Here is a 16,854-nt window from a genome sequence, read left to right on the forward strand (position 1 = left end):
GTTTCTAGTCGCCACGCCCCAGACGTAGAAGACGAAAAAGGTCACCTTGTGCTAAGCAGACAAGGTAGAGGATTGTGGACGGTGGTGATGAGATGTGGTGTGTGTAGTGATTGTATTGAGAGCGCGTGTTGAGTGAATTGTCGTTTGTGAATGAAATTGGAAGGATTTATTGTTATTGATGTGTTACTGTTATGTTAGAATGAGTGAGAGAGACATCACAAGATTGAATGATAGACTACTGAGCGCTGTGAGAAGCAAGTCACGTGATGAGGTTGAAGGTCTACTGGATGAAGGAGCTGAAGTGGATGCGTGTAATGAATTTGTATGTTATTGATTGAGTGACTCGTTTTATTGTTGTTCATAACAATTCACTCTAATGTAGGGAGACACTGTACTGATAATAGCTTGTAGGAATGGCTCCAAGTCATTAGTTGAGCTTTTGTTGTCTAGAGGGGCAGATATCAACAGAACTGATAAATGGGTAAGTGTTGATAGTGAATGAATGAATGAAGAGAATGAGATTTAAATGATGTGATGAGATTTGTGATAGGACGGATATTACAGTAGAGACAAACAATAAAACACAATTATTGTCTTTACAGGGTGAAACTGCTCTAATGACCACAGCATGTAGAGGTTACGATGAAATCATTGATATCCTGTTAGCTGCAAAAGCAAATGTTAAACAGGAGACTGAGGTGAGTGTTTCCATGTGTTGCAGTTGAACTGTTGTATTGTATTACTTTGAATAAACATTGTGGTATTTCACACCCATAACTCAGAACAAAAAGCACATGCCAAAACACGTGGAGCACGCTAGGAGTAGGACTGGGTATGAGTCTAATAAAAGTGTAGCATTTAAAGTTACTAGGAGAATGTATCCGGTTATAATATCGGGGAATTACGTGACTTTGGACATCTACAAGATTGCATGTACACACCACTACCCTTAACGTGTACAAAAGAGTAAATAGCAGAAAGTGGGACGTAAATAACTGTGTTTTTGTTGTATGTACATGCAGATAATACAAGAAGATAAGCTAAAAGGTTGAATTTGTTGTCATCATGTGGACCTCGTATATTAAGTTAATAAGATTGCTGTCTTGGTATATTTTCTATAACTCTTCTTAGCCGACGAAATGAACCTCTAACTGCTGGCGGAGGTTTGTATGAACCCTTAACCTCCAGACCTGTGTTTATCTAATATTTTTGTTAATATTTTAGATGCAATGTTTACATGAGGTTGTTGTTTATTGATTACTTTTGTCTTTCTTTTGGAAGTGTAAATGTAGCCTCGAATTTCCAGACCAGAGAGCGCGCGAAGCGCGCGAACTCTAGTCTGGACCAAGTCAATACTAAAATGATTTCGGAAGTATTTATCAAAAGCGATGGTAAATGGTGTCTAACAGCGTAGGATCGTTTTACCTAGATCAACATATCATTTGCAAATGCTATGAGATCTCACAAACAAAGAAGAGACGTCTGCCGTGTTTGCGGCGATATCTTGGTGTACGGCATGAAACGACGATTCTTTGATTCTTCAGCAGACCGCTAGCTAGTCTAACCGCTCGACTAGCGAGACTACCGCTCGACTAGTTGTCAAAGGTGATGGTCTAGAGACGCTGTTGTGCATGTCCTCTCACCGCAAGCTTGAAAATATTAAAGAACTGAAGCTGAAGCTAAAACTAAGATGTGTGTGTGCACAGTCTGATCATTGTTCTGGCGTGCACTTAGCCACCCACGAGGATTTCACACGCGCACAATCAGGTGCTAGTGCACTTAGCATAACCAATTATTGCTAAGCCAATCAGAATTTACAACCGAGATTTGGGTTGTAGAAGCTGATTGGCTTAGAAGGCTATTTCCGAAATCATTTTAGTATCGACTTGGTCCTGACTAGAGTTCGCGCGCTCTCTGGTCGGGAAGTTCGAGGCTAGTGTAAATGTTGTGGGATTGACATCTTTTGTTCAACCTAAATCATATAATAACCCCAGTGGGCATTAATATCAACTAGTCACGTGGCTTAGGTGTAAGAGTAAATACTTGAAGTAATGATATCAGTCACACTTCTTTACAACATCAGCATCACTACAAAGACTAACCCTAGGAGTAGTATGCACAAGATTTGGTGCTCACAACGTGTCAAGGATTAGCACGTAGTGATCATGTCTTATAAAAGTGGTTACACCCATTTTTATACTGGGCAGTCTGCCTAGTTCCAGGATGCGTAGAGGAAAGCCTGATAAATATCATGTTTACTGTATTATGAGTAGTGATGGATAGTCTGCTGGCAGTTGTATTGTATTGATTGCTTGTTGGAGAACACATTGCTAATATGAATTGTATATGGTCAGGATGGTTGGACTGCATTTGATTATGCTATGAGGAATGGTGACTTGTCTACAGCTGGTTGGTTGGTGTTTGCAAGTGAAAGAGTTGAAGATCTTACAGTTAAGGTGTGTGACAGTCAGTTGTGTTGAGAGAATGAAATGAATGCGTGTGAGTGTGTGGTGTTTGTAGACTCGTCGTCCCGTGTTCCATTGGGCATGTAAGAACAAGAGAGTTGATGTTGCAAGAAATATTGTGGAACATCACGGAACAGAATGGAAGGGCGACGTAGGGATTTGTCAACTTGTTGTGATTGTGTGATTGAGTAGTGTGTGAACAGGATGGTCGTGATGCATTGGATATTGTGGCTGTTTATGACAACGTGGACATTGCTGACATCATCCTGAAGAGAAGACTGCCAGAGGGCAATGATGTGGAAACAGTACTGTTTGTCTCCCTGAGCATACTTTGCATGTTGTGTTGTTGATTTTGTGTGTTTCAGACTGTTTCTATGTCAATGGAAGATGTTGCAGTGGAGGTTTGTGTGTGTCAGTTGTGTGTTGAGAGAAATAATGAAGTGTGACTGTATGGATTGTGTAGACTCGATGTGTCGTGTTCCACTGGGCACACAAGAACAGTAGAGTGGATGTGATAAGAAAGATTGTGGAGCAGGGAACAGAAGTGAAGGACAGAGTGAGAAATAGAATTTGTCAATCATTTGTATGACTTGTTATTGTATTGTTGATGCAGTTGGGACGAAGTTTACTTCACTATGCTGCTGATCATGGCAACTGTGATGTGGTTGATGTTCTCTTGAGCAAGAAGGCAGATGCTGATGCTACAGACATGGTAAGCGTAGCAACAGTAAATATAACAGTAGAGCTTGTTGGTTGTGATTAGATATTAAAAATTTGTTTTATTACTGTAATGACTAGCCTTGTCCTCAGACACTCGCCTCGCTCCTTCGTGCAGCGCTTGCACATTACAGTCTCAGTCGTCAGAGCGAGGAGAACACCTTGTATCTTTCAAGCTTGTCATCATGACGTGGGGCCCCTTTTGATTTGATTATGTAACATAAAATTCAACTTTAATGAGATATAGAAACATTATGTGAAAGAAAGTTAACGTCACATGCATGAACGATCGTCACATGCTCTCGGCTTGTGCTTTGTGAGATGTAGATTCAGGACGATGAGCCTAACCATGAATGTTAGCTGCAATTTGGGTTTCAGTACGGTAGACTGCAGAATTCAGGCGTGAAGTAACGTTTCTGATGGAATCTATTGACAATGTGTGATGATAAATGCACTTTAGCTGCTTTGAGATTGACTGTTGTTTAGATTACAAGCATCAAACAAATTAAATTACAGGGCAAAACTTGCTAACGAATGAGAGTGCGAATCTTTTTATTACATTACATAATTGAATAGCAAAAGGGCCCATGTCATGATGACGAGCTCAGAATATATCATGCAATCTCCTCGCCTTGACGACTGAGACTGTGACGTCAACCTAGTTATGTGACACTCAAGCACTGCACAGAAGATTGAGATGAGTGTGCCTGAGAACGAGGTGTAATGACATTGAATATCGTATTTCTTCAATTAGTGACCACGGCCTCTATTTTTAACAAGGTTACGGAACTGCGGCCTCTAAACAAAGGCGTCTTGTATTTTTAAGTCCCTACTTCACACTGCAACACCTTGGTACTTGAACGTCACATTCCTTTTGTTGACATAATTGGACACTATTGACTGTGCCAACCGCTCAGGTTAAGTTGCAAATGCTACAACTATTATGTTATGATTCCTAGATGAGTGCATGTAATAGGATGAGATTGACACAGAAGCATTGAAAGCATGTGATATGGGCGTGGCCAGTAGATTTGCACACTTTTCGTGCGGCCTCAATTTGAGGGCGACCTCTATTTTCAACAATCTCTTTGGCTATGGTTTGTGAAGGAGGGAGGCTTCTATTCGAAGAAATACGGTACTCATTTGGTTGTCATGTGCACGAATGGAGGGATACATGTTGTGTTGTTTACTGACACTTGATGGTCTCATTTACAGTCAAGATATCTTTATGACAATAGAATGGTTATGTTGTGTTTTGTAGTTATGTTATTAATTAACACTTACAAACAGTGTTGGTTTTCTAGTAAGGTTTATGTTGATCTGATCTTGTGAATGTCTGAATGTCAGTAATTAATGCTGTAATTCTACCAAGACTTACACATTTCTATTGTCTATCTCTTGTTTTAGTGCATGTTTGATTATCTTGTTTTGATTTGTTTCTGACTCATTACAATAATTATTGTATGTGTGATAGTATGGCAATAAGCCTTTTGATTTGGCTGTGAGAAGAGGTCACATGTCCACAGCTAATCGGTTGTTTTCAATAATGCAGTCAGTTGAAGATGTTGCATTAGAGGTAAGTAACGGTTGTCGTACAGCATAATGAGTGGACACAGTTTGGTATTTTTGTTTGTATTTCCTTTTATGGAATTGATTTGTGACATTGATTCTCTTTCTTTGATTGTTGATAATAGAATGTGTGTAAGCTGCTGCAGTGGGCATGTAGTAATGAAGTGGATGTTGCAACAAAGATTGCAGAGAAGTTTTGTCAATCAGTGGAGAAGAACGTCAGAGTTTTCACAATATTGTTGATTATGTGTGAAAGATGTTTGTGTTGTGCATGCAGTCTGGTCGCACTTTACTTCACTTTGCTGCTGAACTTGATCATCGTGAGGCAGTCGAGTGTCTGTTGGAGAAAAAGGCTTATGCAGATGCTAAAGATAAGGTAAACAATATTACAAACGTTTGACTGTTAAACTTTGCTGCCTATGACTTGTGATATTTATAGTGTAGTGCATCTGTATGGTAGAGTTAACTTATACTCTGTTTACACGAGCACGCATAGTGAGCTGTGCCACTTCGTGCCAGCCCAGTATTCCAGCCCATGTTTACACAACACACTGTAGAAGGAAGCCAATGCGTGTCAGTAACGTGCGTTAGTTACAGCTTGACATAGTGTTAGCTCACGTTTGCAACAGACAGAAGCCAAGCTGCTGGAGTTTTCTCTACAACAGTCATATTGAGAATGCGTAGGACATATACGAGATGTCGTACGTCTATTGCCAGGCGACTGTTAAGCTAAACTTCTTGCTCATCTTGGTCACTCCATAATTGGATAAGACACAGAGTCTCCGTCTTGCTTCACGCTATTTGTACCTACCATTTTCGCCCGGAAGTATGACACAACGGAAAGGGGTCTGACTATGTGAGACTACCAAATGAGCATGCGCGGCTCGTTGTCCAGCACGCTATGCGTTTACACAATGTACTTGACCTGAGCCAGCACGGGCTGTCCCGCTTACAAGTGCTCGTGTAAACGGGGGTATTACTCATGTTTGCTAATTAACATGAAAATTCAAGAACATTGCTTTTCAATAAATAAATCAACTGTTTTGTGGTATCAAAGATGTTTATAGCTGGAGGTGTAGAAAAAATTGAAATTTGAGATTTAATGGATGTTATGAGATTTTGTCCAGAAACATGCTCATTATTATTTAACATATTGTTCCAGTGTGATGACACTTTCCAGTTGAAACAAGACAGTAGTGTAGGCTGTGTTTCCACTAGCTGCACTTTAAACTAATTTAGCTTAAAAACATTTAAAACTTAACCAGTTCAAGAAAGTGACTGTTTCCACTAGGAACTTGGAACATCCGGGATGTGCAAAACAAATCATCTAGGAACGTCTTATTTTGAAGTATTGGGCTGCTTTGTCGACTCGCCGAGTCAGAGCAACTGTTGGTTGTCACTGATTCAGCATCTACTACTAGGAATTTGCATGGCAATGACCAAGGGCGGCACCGTACGGACGGTCTGTCTTCTCTCTCTCTCTGTAGCTGCTGATTTCTTTCCTTTATTTAACGACCCTTACATGTTGTAAGGCAATCCTATCCCAGCAAAATAGTCAACATCATCAAAACTGAGTTGTCAGAAGCCATCTAAACAAGCGTGCTAAAGTCATGTGACAGTTAAACCTAAACCACTTTGCTAAACCTACTTCAAAGTAGGTTTAAGAAATTGGTTTAGGTTTAGAATGTAACTTGTTTAGTGCAGGTGGAAACAGATCAATCCTTAAACCAGTTTACCTGAAACCACTTGTTAAACCGGTTTAGGCACTAGTGGAAACGCGCCCTTAGAGATGGACATCATTTGATTTTTTGTATCTTGTGGATGGTAAAAGTGAATACAAATGGTAAGACTCTCAGTCTCTTGTTGCGGCTTGTCTGATAGCAAGTCGTGATGAGAACAGCTATAGATAGCAGATAGGGAAGGTATGGAAGCATCTGGCTGCAGTTGAACATTTAGTATTTATGGAGATGTGTGTTGATGCAGCACTGTCCATATAGATAGACAGTGATGATGATGCGAGCCTTGACTGTATGCAACACACTATAATATTATATTGTGATAGATTTCAGACTTAGAATACGAATGAAATGCATTTGTTATTTCTTTTCTTGCTGTGTGTTTGGATGCATATTCATGTTTGCTAGTGAGCACATGCATTTATACAGGAGTGTCTGCATGTTTGATTATCGCGGGGTACTTTCCATGCAGACTTTCTACTAGCCTCCAACTTCCAGACCAGAGAGCGCGCGAACTCTAGTCTGGACCAAGTCGATACAAAAATGATTTCAGAAATAGCCTTCTAAGCCAATCAGCTCCTTACAACCGGAATGTCGGTTGTAAATTCTGATTGGTTTAGCAGTAATTGGTTATGCCAAGTGCACTAACACTGATTTCGCGCGTGAGAAATCCTCGTGGGTAGCTAAGTGCACTCCAGAGCCGTGATGAAGACTCTGGTGCATGCACACATCTTAGTTTTAGTTTCAGCTTCAGTTCTTCGATATTTTTATGCTTGCAGTGACAGGACATGCACAGCAGCATTGCTAGCTCATCACCTTTGACAACTGGTGGAGCGGTAGTTTCGCCAGTTGAGCGGTTAGACTAGCTAGCGGTCTGCCGAAGAATCAAAAAGTCGTCGTTTCATGCCGTCCACCAAGATATTGCTGCAACACGGCAGACGTCTCTATTTGTTTGCGAGATCTCATGGCATTTACAAACGATATGTTGATCTAGGTAAAATGATCTTACGCTGTTAGACTACCATTCAGCATCGCTTTTGATAAATACTTCCGAAATCATTTTAGTATCGACCTGGTCCGGACTAGAGTTCGCACGCTTTGCGCACTCTCTGGTCTGGAAGTTTGAGGCTAACTTTCTACAACAACTTATTGTATGTGTGATAGGATGGCAATAAGCCTTTTGATTTGGCTGTAAGAGAAGGTCACATGTCAACAGCTAATTGGTTGTTATCAATAATGCAGTCAGTTGAAGATGTTGCATTAGAGGTGAGCAACAGTTGTCTTACAGCATAATGAGTGGATACAGTTTGGTATTTTTGTTTGTATTTCCTTTTATGGAATTGATTTGTGACATTGATTCTCTTTGCTCTTTGTTTGTTTGTTTGTTTGATAATAGATTGTGTGTAAGCTGCTGCAGTGGGCATGTAGGAATGAAGTGGATGTTGCAACGAAGATTGCAGAGAAGTTTTGTCAATCAGTGGAGAAGGAGGTCAGAGTTTTCACAATACTGTTGAGTATGTGTGAAAGATGTTTTGTGTTGTGCATGCAGTCTGGTCGCACTTTACTTCACTTTGCTGCTGAACTTGGTCATCACGAGGCAGTGGAGTGTCTGTTGGAGAAGAAGGCTGATGCAGATGCTAAAGATAAGGTAAACAACATTAAGATACAGGTTCACAGTAAAGTACACTAATCAAATACAGTAATGTGAGGTAACTTGAACATTTTATGGTAAAAATTTGTAACACATTTTAATGTGACACAATGTTGTTCCATGCATGACTTTGAGATAGAGCAAAGTTTAAGTCTTTCTGTAAATATCCTAACATCAAGTTAACACAAAGAGTTTGATATCAATGATATATCTTGTCCAGCCGGTCATCTCCCTCCCTCCCCACGGTGGGAGATGACCGACTGGACTCTCGAGCCTATGATATATCAGGATATTAGAAAGACAGATGTTATAATAGTTGGTAACTCCTGTAACACGGTAATTACATGCGTCATGGCTTTTCATTACGTTTGCATCGTAATTCTTTGCTTTGAGCACGGGTGCCTCTAGCCATGGATAAGTCTATCTTTACCCTAATTGGAGGTAGTCTTTTTTCGTTCTAGCTGCTTTTAGAATGAAGATATTCTGTCCATAATTGCTCCACCCACCAAATTGCCAACTACAGTACGCGTCAATTATGGCGCATCAGAAGCAGCAAGGCCAGACGGTTAACGTACACGTAGAAAGGACCCAAAGAACACGTGCATGCTTTTTTCCAGTTTTATGCAATGCAAATAGCAGCATTTTTGACTGTTTCTACTGTGCATGCTTGGCATAGTCTACTAGTAGGTGTACTCGTCAAAACAGCATGTTGTGACAATGTCAACAACGGGCCGAAGATAGTGCCATGCATACTTGTGCCACAATCGCAAAGGAAGAAGTCCGGTTGTACCAGGATCAGAGACAAGGCTTTGCAACTGCTCCTCACTCAACTTGGAGTCTTGTCTATAATCTGCTTCTCTTCTTACTCTTCATCGTCTCTTTGGAATGTCAGAAACTGTGAAAAGATTGTGTTGAAACGGATTTCTTGCTGTCTGTCTTAAGACTTTGTGTAGTGTCGATCTCGCATATAGCAAGCGCCGCCTTACTCCTCCCGTCACGTCTGTAACAGAAAGGGACGCTCTTTCCAGTAAAATAGACCCGGTGAATTGGAAACTACAACAGTGATAACCGAAAGACAGAAAGCTTTTTGCCGACCTTTTCCTTTGAAAGCTAAGTCAATAATTGTACCAGACTGCGTAGAGTGAGCCAAGCATGCACAGTAGAAACAGTCGAAGACTCTGCTATTGTATGTCGCATAAAATTGAAAAAAGCATGCGACTTTCCTTTGGGTCTTTTTCTATGAGTACGTTAACCTTCTGGCCTAGATGCTGCTTCCACTAAGACACAATTGACGCGTACTGAAGTAGGTAACTAAATGGGTGGATCAGTTTGGGACGCAATATCTTCATTCTAAAAGCAGCAAGAGAGAGAAAATACTACCACCGATTAGGGTAAAAATAGACTTATCCATGGCTAGAGTCGCTCGTGCTCAATGCAAAGGAATGTGATGCAAACGCACTTAAACATGATGCTCTTAGTTACCACATTACACGAGTTACCAACAGCAAATGTGTATGCCTTTTAGGCTCTGCCTTTCTAATATCTTCAATTGTGAAGCACTGATTGCTGTCGTGTTGTAGATTTGTTTATGTAAAAGGCACTGTGTGTGTGTGTGTGTGTGTGTGTGTGTGTGTGTGTGTGTGTGTGTGTGTGTGCGTGTGTGTGTGTGTGTGTGTGTGTGTGTGTTTGTGTGTGACTTTTTAGAACAATGATACTGTACTGACGCGACTAATACCCCAGTCCTAGAGTTCAGTCCCATCCCCACCTTTGGTCCAGGTCCTAAGATTTTCACACCTTTTTGTTCTTTAATTGGTGCTAATTGGCACTTTCTATATAGACTAGCTTCTTTAATTGCCTACGAATTTGGCAACTTGTTCTAGGCAGCTATGCCCAGGAGATATCATAGCTTCACTGTCGAATACAAGATCAGTGTTGTTGAATGGCATCGAGGCAATGGCTCGGTGGTGTCAAAAACCGCCAACCAATTTAGCATTGACAGGAAGTGTGTGTGGGACTGGAATGCAAAGTACGAGGAGCTAAAGCGACACAAAGCAACTGGGAAAGGAAAGAAAGCAAGAAAGATGCACGACGGACGTGAAGCATTAAGTGTACTGCTTGATGACCGGGTGTATGACTTTTTGCAAGAGAGGCGAAACTTTGGCCTGGCAGCTTCTAACGTCGCACTGATAGACGAAGCAAAGCGAGTTGCTGCAGAACTAAACATTGTAGGATTTAAAGCAAGCAATGGATGGCTTGTCAGGTGAAAGCAACGCTTTAACATATGACTAGGGTGCAAAAGCGAATGAGTCTCAAGCCCTTCCGGAGCATTATCAAGATGACCTTCTCGGATTTTGCCAACAAATTATCCGGCTGCTAGAGACACATAACTAGACTCCGTATAATTTGGCAAACATGGATGAGACAATGGTTCGCTAAGACAGTGTTGCTACCATTACCAACAATGTTCGTGGTGAAAAGACCATAAGAGTACAGGTACCGGTTACCAGAAGAAAGGCTGCACTGTTGCTCTTACAATTACAGCTATCGGGCACAAGCTGCCAGCACTTGTCATATTCAAGGAGCCAACAGGTGCAATTGGTGCACTAGTGAGGCGCCATTTGATGATTCCAGCTAATGTCCTTGTAACTGCGTCAAAGAGCGATTGGATGACTAGAGAAACAATGTCCCTTTGGATTACAAGGGTGTGGGGTAATCCTGAAGACGATGTTCGACGTCTTCTCGTAATAGATGAGTACAGAGTGCACAAAACAGAAGAGGTGAGAGAGTATGCAGAAGACAAGAAAACCGATCTCGTCTATGCTCCAGGTGGGTGTACTAGCCTCGCACAACCACTAGATGTTTCAATCAATAAGCCATTTAAGTGGAATATGCGTCATTTGTGGGAACGATGGGCATTTGATAACCTGAGAGGCACAGCTAGGATGCATCCGTCACAGCAGCAAGTAATCAACTGGATTTCTGAAGCATGGTCATCCATTTTACCAGATACAATTGTTAAATCATTTCTCTGCTGTGGAATCTCCAACGCTATGGACGGATCAGAAGATGATGAAGTATTAGACGGACACCCAAAGGCCGAATTCTCAACATAGCAGCTACCAAACAAAGAGAGGTGGAGCCTCATGATGACATCACATTCATCCATTAGTCAGTGACACCATTTCTCGTCTGTTGGTCGGAATAGCTTCATTTGCATCTGTGCTAATCGAGTATAAATACGGTCGGTCGGTTGCACATCGAACGATTACTATACCCTTATCTTGGATATCGGGGCCTCGGGTAATAAGGTCAAAGTTAGAAGTGCAGAGTAAAGTTTATTTAACAGAAGAATTGCAAAACAAACGAATTCTTTATTCTTCAAGAAGCCAAGTGAAGGTCCCATGGGACCATGCATGCATCGCTGCGCACGACCAACATGCACCATCCAACAATCATCCACAATCTTCAAGAGGAGCAATATGTTTTAGTTGTAAGTAGGACTGATGATGAACCATCGATGTCGTCTTGCAAGAAAGATTTGATTGTAGGAAACGTTGACACTGCTTTCTTCTGGATCCAGCTGTTAGATGTCGCTGCACATGTACAGTATTTGGCTATTTTCCATGCAGCCAGGAGACATACGAGATCGATCTCTAGCTACCATGAATTAACAGAATGAAAGATGATAGCAACGGGTCAATGAAATCATGATAATCATGTCCACATGCACCTCAATAGGTAACTTGAAGTGATGCAAGAGCGCTACAGAATTGAGAAATAACGTGGATAACAAGCCCGCTCCTTGTACACATGCAGCAGTCACGCATGAGCATGTGCCAAATTCAAAGTAGTAGTGTGGGACATTGATGATATTTAGTTAATTATCTTTAATCACATTGACGCAGCCCTGTGTTTTTAACAATTATACATTCTAGCAACAAGCTAATGATTAATCAATGATAATGACAATAAATGTAGCCAAAAATTAATAAAATTTACATTAATATTCACAATAATACACACACACACACACACACACACACACACACACACACACACACACACACACACTTGTAGGTCTGAAGCGAGTAGAACACAGCTTCATTTACTAGTGGATTTAAATGACTGCAGTGTGATAATTGTTTGCTTGAGGTCAGCAGACATAAAAACATATGCATAGTCATACAAGTGCAAGAGAAAGATAAATTGATTTATAATTATTAATTTGGTAGTGAACCAGACATATTACTGAGTATCCCATCCAGCCGTATCAACCCAACATCTAGAATTATACAAGTGCTGTGTGGCTAGTGTTAGATAAATTGTAGATGAGAACTAGAACATGCAGTAGAATAGAGTCTTTAGTCGAAAGTCTTCTAATATGAAAGTTCTGATTTAGTAACATGAAAAATAAAATTAACCTTAACAGCAAGACAGCAGTAGGTCATACAGATGTTGTGTATATTTGTATTTACATGCTTTCTTGTATAAAAATTATGATTGGCATGTGATATTTGCCATTTACTTTATAGAACAGAACATGATAGGAAATGAGTTTTGAGATGGAAATGTGTTAGATGTGATAATTTCTATTATCTGTGTTAGCATTTCTCATTTTTATATTTTTTACTAACCTCTGACCAACTTATCTTATTTGTGTGTGTTATGTTGTTGTCAGGATGGTAAGAGACCCGACCAACTGACTGATGGTAAACTGAGAAGACGACTAAGGGAAGCAATAGTGAGACGTTTATGTAGTGAGATATGGTGGTATGTGTAGAATGGATGGGTTGTATTGTCAGGATGAACAGAAGTATGCTGTTCTGTATGCGGAGGGCACAGTGAGACCAGAAATCATGAAATTGTGTTTTATTGGTAAAGAAGGAGCAGGAAAGACGACACTCATGGAGGCTCTCAAACGAGGATTGTTGAAGTGGATTTTTGCGAACGAGAATCAAGCAGATGACCCAAAATGTGAAGAGGAACGCACGATTGGTATCAACGTGATGACAGTCGATATTCCAGGAGTGGGTCGTTTGTCAGTGTGGGACTTTGCAGGTCAAGGGCAGTTCCACAAAACACACGGCCTCTTCTTCCCCTCCAACTCGTTCTTCATCCTGCTAGTGAGTCTAGTGAGAGGAGAGGAGAGCCAACCGTGCAGTGTTAAGGAGTTACAAGAAGAGCTTCAGTATTGGCTCTCATTTCTCAGAGCCAGTTTGGATGCAGAGTTTATACCCACAGTGTTGATAGCTGGCAGTCACATAGATTACTGTCCAGGTCGTGAGGGTGTCTTGCAGCGTGTGGTCGACGACATGCGTGAGCTGTTTGAAGGCAAGATCAACATTATTGAAGTTTGTTTTGTTCTGGACTGCAGGAGGAGCAGGACACCTGAAATGAAACAACTAAAGAAAGTTCTCTGTGATGTGAAGCAGCAGTTGCAGCAGGTGAGCATAACAATAATTTGTTGCACACACTTTCCTACCGATAAAGATATTTATGTTTCAGTCTGCTCCTCTGTATCCTCGTCTTTGTAAGCCAGTCGTGTTCAATTTGCTTCCTTCTCTTCGTAAGAAAGAAGAAGATCCGTTCATGGAGAAGGCAACACTGATGGAGAGGATTGAGCAGGAAGCATGTCCAGGACAAGAGAAGAAGGTTGTAGAGAAAGTAGTTGATTTTTTAGATGATTCAGGAGAGGTGAGACGAGTAGCAGATGTTTATTTGTTGTGCTTGTGTTTGTTTGTGTAATATTGTTGTGATGTGTGTTTAGATTGCTGTTGCCGGTGATGTGGCAGCTCTCAATCCTGCATCTCTACATCATTATGCCATCGGTCCTCTCATTGCTTCTGAGGATTTTAAGTGGCATGTCAGGTCAAAGAGGAAGGATGGCACAGTAACAAGAGAAGAAGCAGAAACGGCAATCGATCATTTCCGAAGAGATAAGAAGATTCAAGTTCAACTCAACACAGATAAAGTTCTCGCTATAAATGAATGTCTTGATATCTGCTTCAAAGTGGAAAGCAGAGACGACACGTACATGTTTCCAGCTCTCTTGCCTCCTAAGGATCTGTCTGTCATGTGGAAGAGAGAGGAGAGTAAGAAAGTGTATGTCGGTCGACGTCAAGTGTGCAGCAGTCAGACGACCATCTTCAGTCCATCTGCATTTGGCATGTTTCAATCTAAAGTTTGCACTACATTAGATAAGAAAGCACAGCTGTGGAGGAATGGACTAATCACATCACAAGGTGATACAGTTCAGTTTTATGTCGAGTGTTTGGTTGCCATGGTAGATCCTGTTCGTTCTGTCGACTTTGTCTGTCGTGGAGGTGAGGCAACAGAAGTAGAATGCATTTCGTTGCTCGACACTGTCATGTCTCTTTGGAGAGATACGTTAGACAGATACAGTCCAGGCACTGACTATGAGACCGAATATCTGAGCAGAAAGCATTTAGAGGAACACAAAGAACAGAAACAAGTTGCTGTTTACTCAGAGGAGGAAATCAAGGAAGCAAAGGCAAAGAACAAAGGGCCACATACTGTAGTAACACAACTAGTTGGTGATGAGCGAGTCGTAGAAAGTCTTGGTGACCTGCTGGTGATTCTCCCTTCCAAACAAGCATCTCCACTTTCTCCTAGTCCAGTTGTGAAGGCTGTTATTGAGTATGGTGTAGATCAATGGCATTCATTTGCAGAAAGATTAGGTTTTAATTTCTCTCAGATTAATGTCATTTGTCATGACAAAGCGTCTCTCACTGATAAATTATCTGCAGTTATTCAAGTGAAGACTGAGCAAGTTGGTGACATGAAGAAGATGGATGATCTGCTACTGCAGGTATGTGCACTGTTACCGAATCCCATTCATGCAGCAGTCGAGAGAAGCTTGTCATCTTCCCAATATGATTGTAGCTCATAAGTGTGACTGTTATATCAACATTTTAGTCCCATAAATTGGCATAATGTCTGTGTTTGTGTGGAAAGTGTGAATTGTGTGTATCTGCATGCAATCGAATGGTGTAAACAGAATTGCACGTCATCATCAGACATCATGCTAATACATGTATTGTTGTATTTACAGTATTTATTGATACAAATACAGAGTTTAGATGTAATTGTCAATAATAAAAGTGAACATTGATGATCCACTAAACAATCATCTCATTAATATTCATAAAGAGTCTCATCATCATTACACAGTGTGACATCACAAACAGTTTTTACAACATTATGTTAAATTGGTATCATTTGTGTGTATTGGCCTTTGAACCATAGATGATTGGAGCAAGACGGTAAGATAGACTGCTAGCCGGAAGTATGATCCACATTAATTGTTAATTAATATACTGCGCATGCGCGACAATGCACTGATACAAATGCTGTATTATCATAGCGATATAACAGTCATCTATATATTTACAAATAGCAAATGGCACTCTAATTAAAAATTTAAATTAAATAATTTTATAACTTTCCCTATAAATTGAATCATTTGATGCATTACTTTAAGTTTGTAGGCGTGTCTACATGACGTCACAGTCTGTGGATTATACATGCAAATCAAATCACCGCACTGACGCTCCAAGTGTCAAACGGTTGGCAGCAAGCCGGCAACCAGACCGACGTGCAACAGTCGTATCTACAGCCTAGCATCGACCCACAGCGGGAAGGCGCCGTGAGAGGCACGAGCCTCTCTAGTAGAGCATGGCAAATGCTTGGAGCTTGACATCTCTTCATCTTACTATCCTACCGACAGCATGCGATCGGCTCGTTTCGATGGCAGCTAGAGGTGAGGAAGAAAACGCGGCGTTTCGTGCATGCTTTTGTACAATAGTACGCATACCTATGTATAGAATGGTGGGAAGGGGGCGGGGCGTTGATCCAAAGTAGCAAGGCTGCCACACTGTGTGTCTACTGTGTAATCGTGGTGCATACTGATCGAGTGTTTTCTTGCTGTGTGGGTACGTATTTATGGCTTTGATTTGGAGTGTGCACGTGGTTTCGGTGTGTTGTCGTGTTGGTCTGATTTACTACATTGCGCATTCTGTACATGTTGGTAAAGTTGCCTGTGTGCGTGCATTCTGTGCTGTCTGTGAGCCTGTGTGGTGTAGACGTGTTTGATATAGATGGCACGCGACCCGGAAATGAAGTCATATTTCAATGTTTTCTTAATAAATTTATAGTTTCGTTACAAATGATTGATATTAATATATGAAGTAATTATGCTTTGTATTCTGTTGTATTAGGTGCTTACACTTATTAGTTTATATACTTTAGTTAAGAAATTATAGAAACTTGTTTGTATATTTTTTTATTTATTGATTATAATAATTATATTATGCGTAAATATTTATTAATTATTAATTAATAAATAAACAATTAATTAATTATTTAGTTATTTATTATCTATATTTATTAATAAATAAATATATAATTTATTTATTTATTTATTATTTATTTATTATATTCTTGTTTTTCAGTAACAGTCAGACTGAGAGATGCAGCTCGTGTATCAGCTGGTGCCACGCCCATTTTTATCTGTACACCAACTGATCCTAACAGCAACAACCAGCCTGTCATCACAAAATGGACTAAACGACCTGATCTAAGTTTATCAGACAATGACAAACGATACCACATGTACAACAAGAACAGAAATCTTGCAATCTTTTCGATAACAAAGTCTGGAGAAGGATGGTACTATTGTCATGCACGAACGACTTCG

At 40.6% G+C, this 16,854-nt stretch overlaps 2 protein-coding genes across 4 annotated transcripts; both read left to right on the forward strand.

Annotated features, from left to right (window-relative positions):
- Positions 1–1,284, forward strand: LOC134182661 (ankyrin homolog). Of its 2 annotated transcripts, none has more exons than XM_062650093.1 (4): positions 1–64; positions 199–322; positions 383–481; positions 603–1,284. In XM_062650093.1, exons 2-4 carry the CDS (start codon positions 200–202, stop codon positions 723–725), a joined length of 345 nt encoding a protein of 114 aa, XP_062506077.1. In that variant the 5' UTR covers positions 1–64; position 199; the 3' UTR covers positions 726–1,284. The 2 variants fall into 2 exon arrangements, with proteins under 2 accessions (XP_062506077.1, XP_062506078.1); XM_062650094.1 differs by having other exon boundaries at positions 12–97.
- A 1,003-nt stretch (positions 1,285–2,287) lies between these two features.
- On the forward strand, positions 2,288–15,259 carry LOC134182316 (uncharacterized). Of its 2 annotated transcripts, XM_062649711.1 has the most exons (16): positions 2,288–2,456; positions 2,521–2,616; positions 2,669–2,770; positions 2,831–2,866; positions 2,929–3,021; positions 3,079–3,177; positions 4,657–4,758; positions 4,877–4,969; positions 5,029–5,127; positions 7,652–7,753; positions 7,884–7,976; positions 8,037–8,135; positions 12,817–12,879; positions 12,941–13,582; positions 13,644–13,832; positions 13,906–15,259. In XM_062649711.1, the coding sequence occupies exons 1-16, from the start codon at positions 2,382–2,384 to the stop codon at positions 15,046–15,048; spliced, it is 3,126 nt and encodes a 1,041-aa protein (XP_062505695.1). In that variant the 5' UTR covers positions 2,288–2,381; the 3' UTR covers positions 15,049–15,259. The 2 variants fall into 2 exon arrangements, with proteins under 2 accessions (XP_062505695.1, XP_062505696.1); XM_062649712.1 differs by lacking the exons at positions 4,657–4,758; positions 4,877–4,969; positions 5,029–5,127 and having other exon boundaries at positions 2,291–2,456.
- The last annotated feature ends 1,595 nt before the right edge of the window (positions 15,260–16,854 follow it).

This window comes from Corticium candelabrum, chromosome 7 (genome assembly GCF_963422355.1).
Source record: "Corticium candelabrum chromosome 7, ooCorCand1.1, whole genome shotgun sequence".
In the NCBI taxonomy this organism is placed as follows: domain Eukaryota; kingdom Metazoa; phylum Porifera; class Homoscleromorpha; order Homosclerophorida; family Plakinidae; genus Corticium; species Corticium candelabrum.

Bases quoted from the DNA above. Each gene is read 5' to 3' on its own strand.
- LOC134182661 (XM_062650093.1), top strand. From the start codon at position 200: ATGAGTGAGAGAGACATCACAAGATTGAATGATAGACTACTGAGCGCT. The intron at 323-382 runs GTATGTTATTGA...ACTCTAATGTAG, and splicing joins TGGATGCGTGTAATGAATTT to GGAGACACTGTACTGATAAT. The intron at 482-602 runs GTAAGTGTTGAT...TTGTCTTTACAG, and splicing joins TCAACAGAACTGATAAATGG to GGTGAAACTGCTCTAATGAC.
- LOC134182316 (XM_062649711.1), top strand. From the start codon at position 2,382: ATGAGGAATGGTGACTTGTCTACAGCTGGTTGGTTGGTGTTTGCAAGT. The intron at 7,754-7,883 runs GTGAGCAACAGT...GTTTGATAATAG, and splicing joins TTGAAGATGTTGCATTAGAG to ATTGTGTGTAAGCTGCTGCA. The intron at 8,136-12,816 runs GTAAACAACATT...TGTTGTTGTCAG, and splicing joins ATGCAGATGCTAAAGATAAG to GATGGTAAGAGACCCGACCA.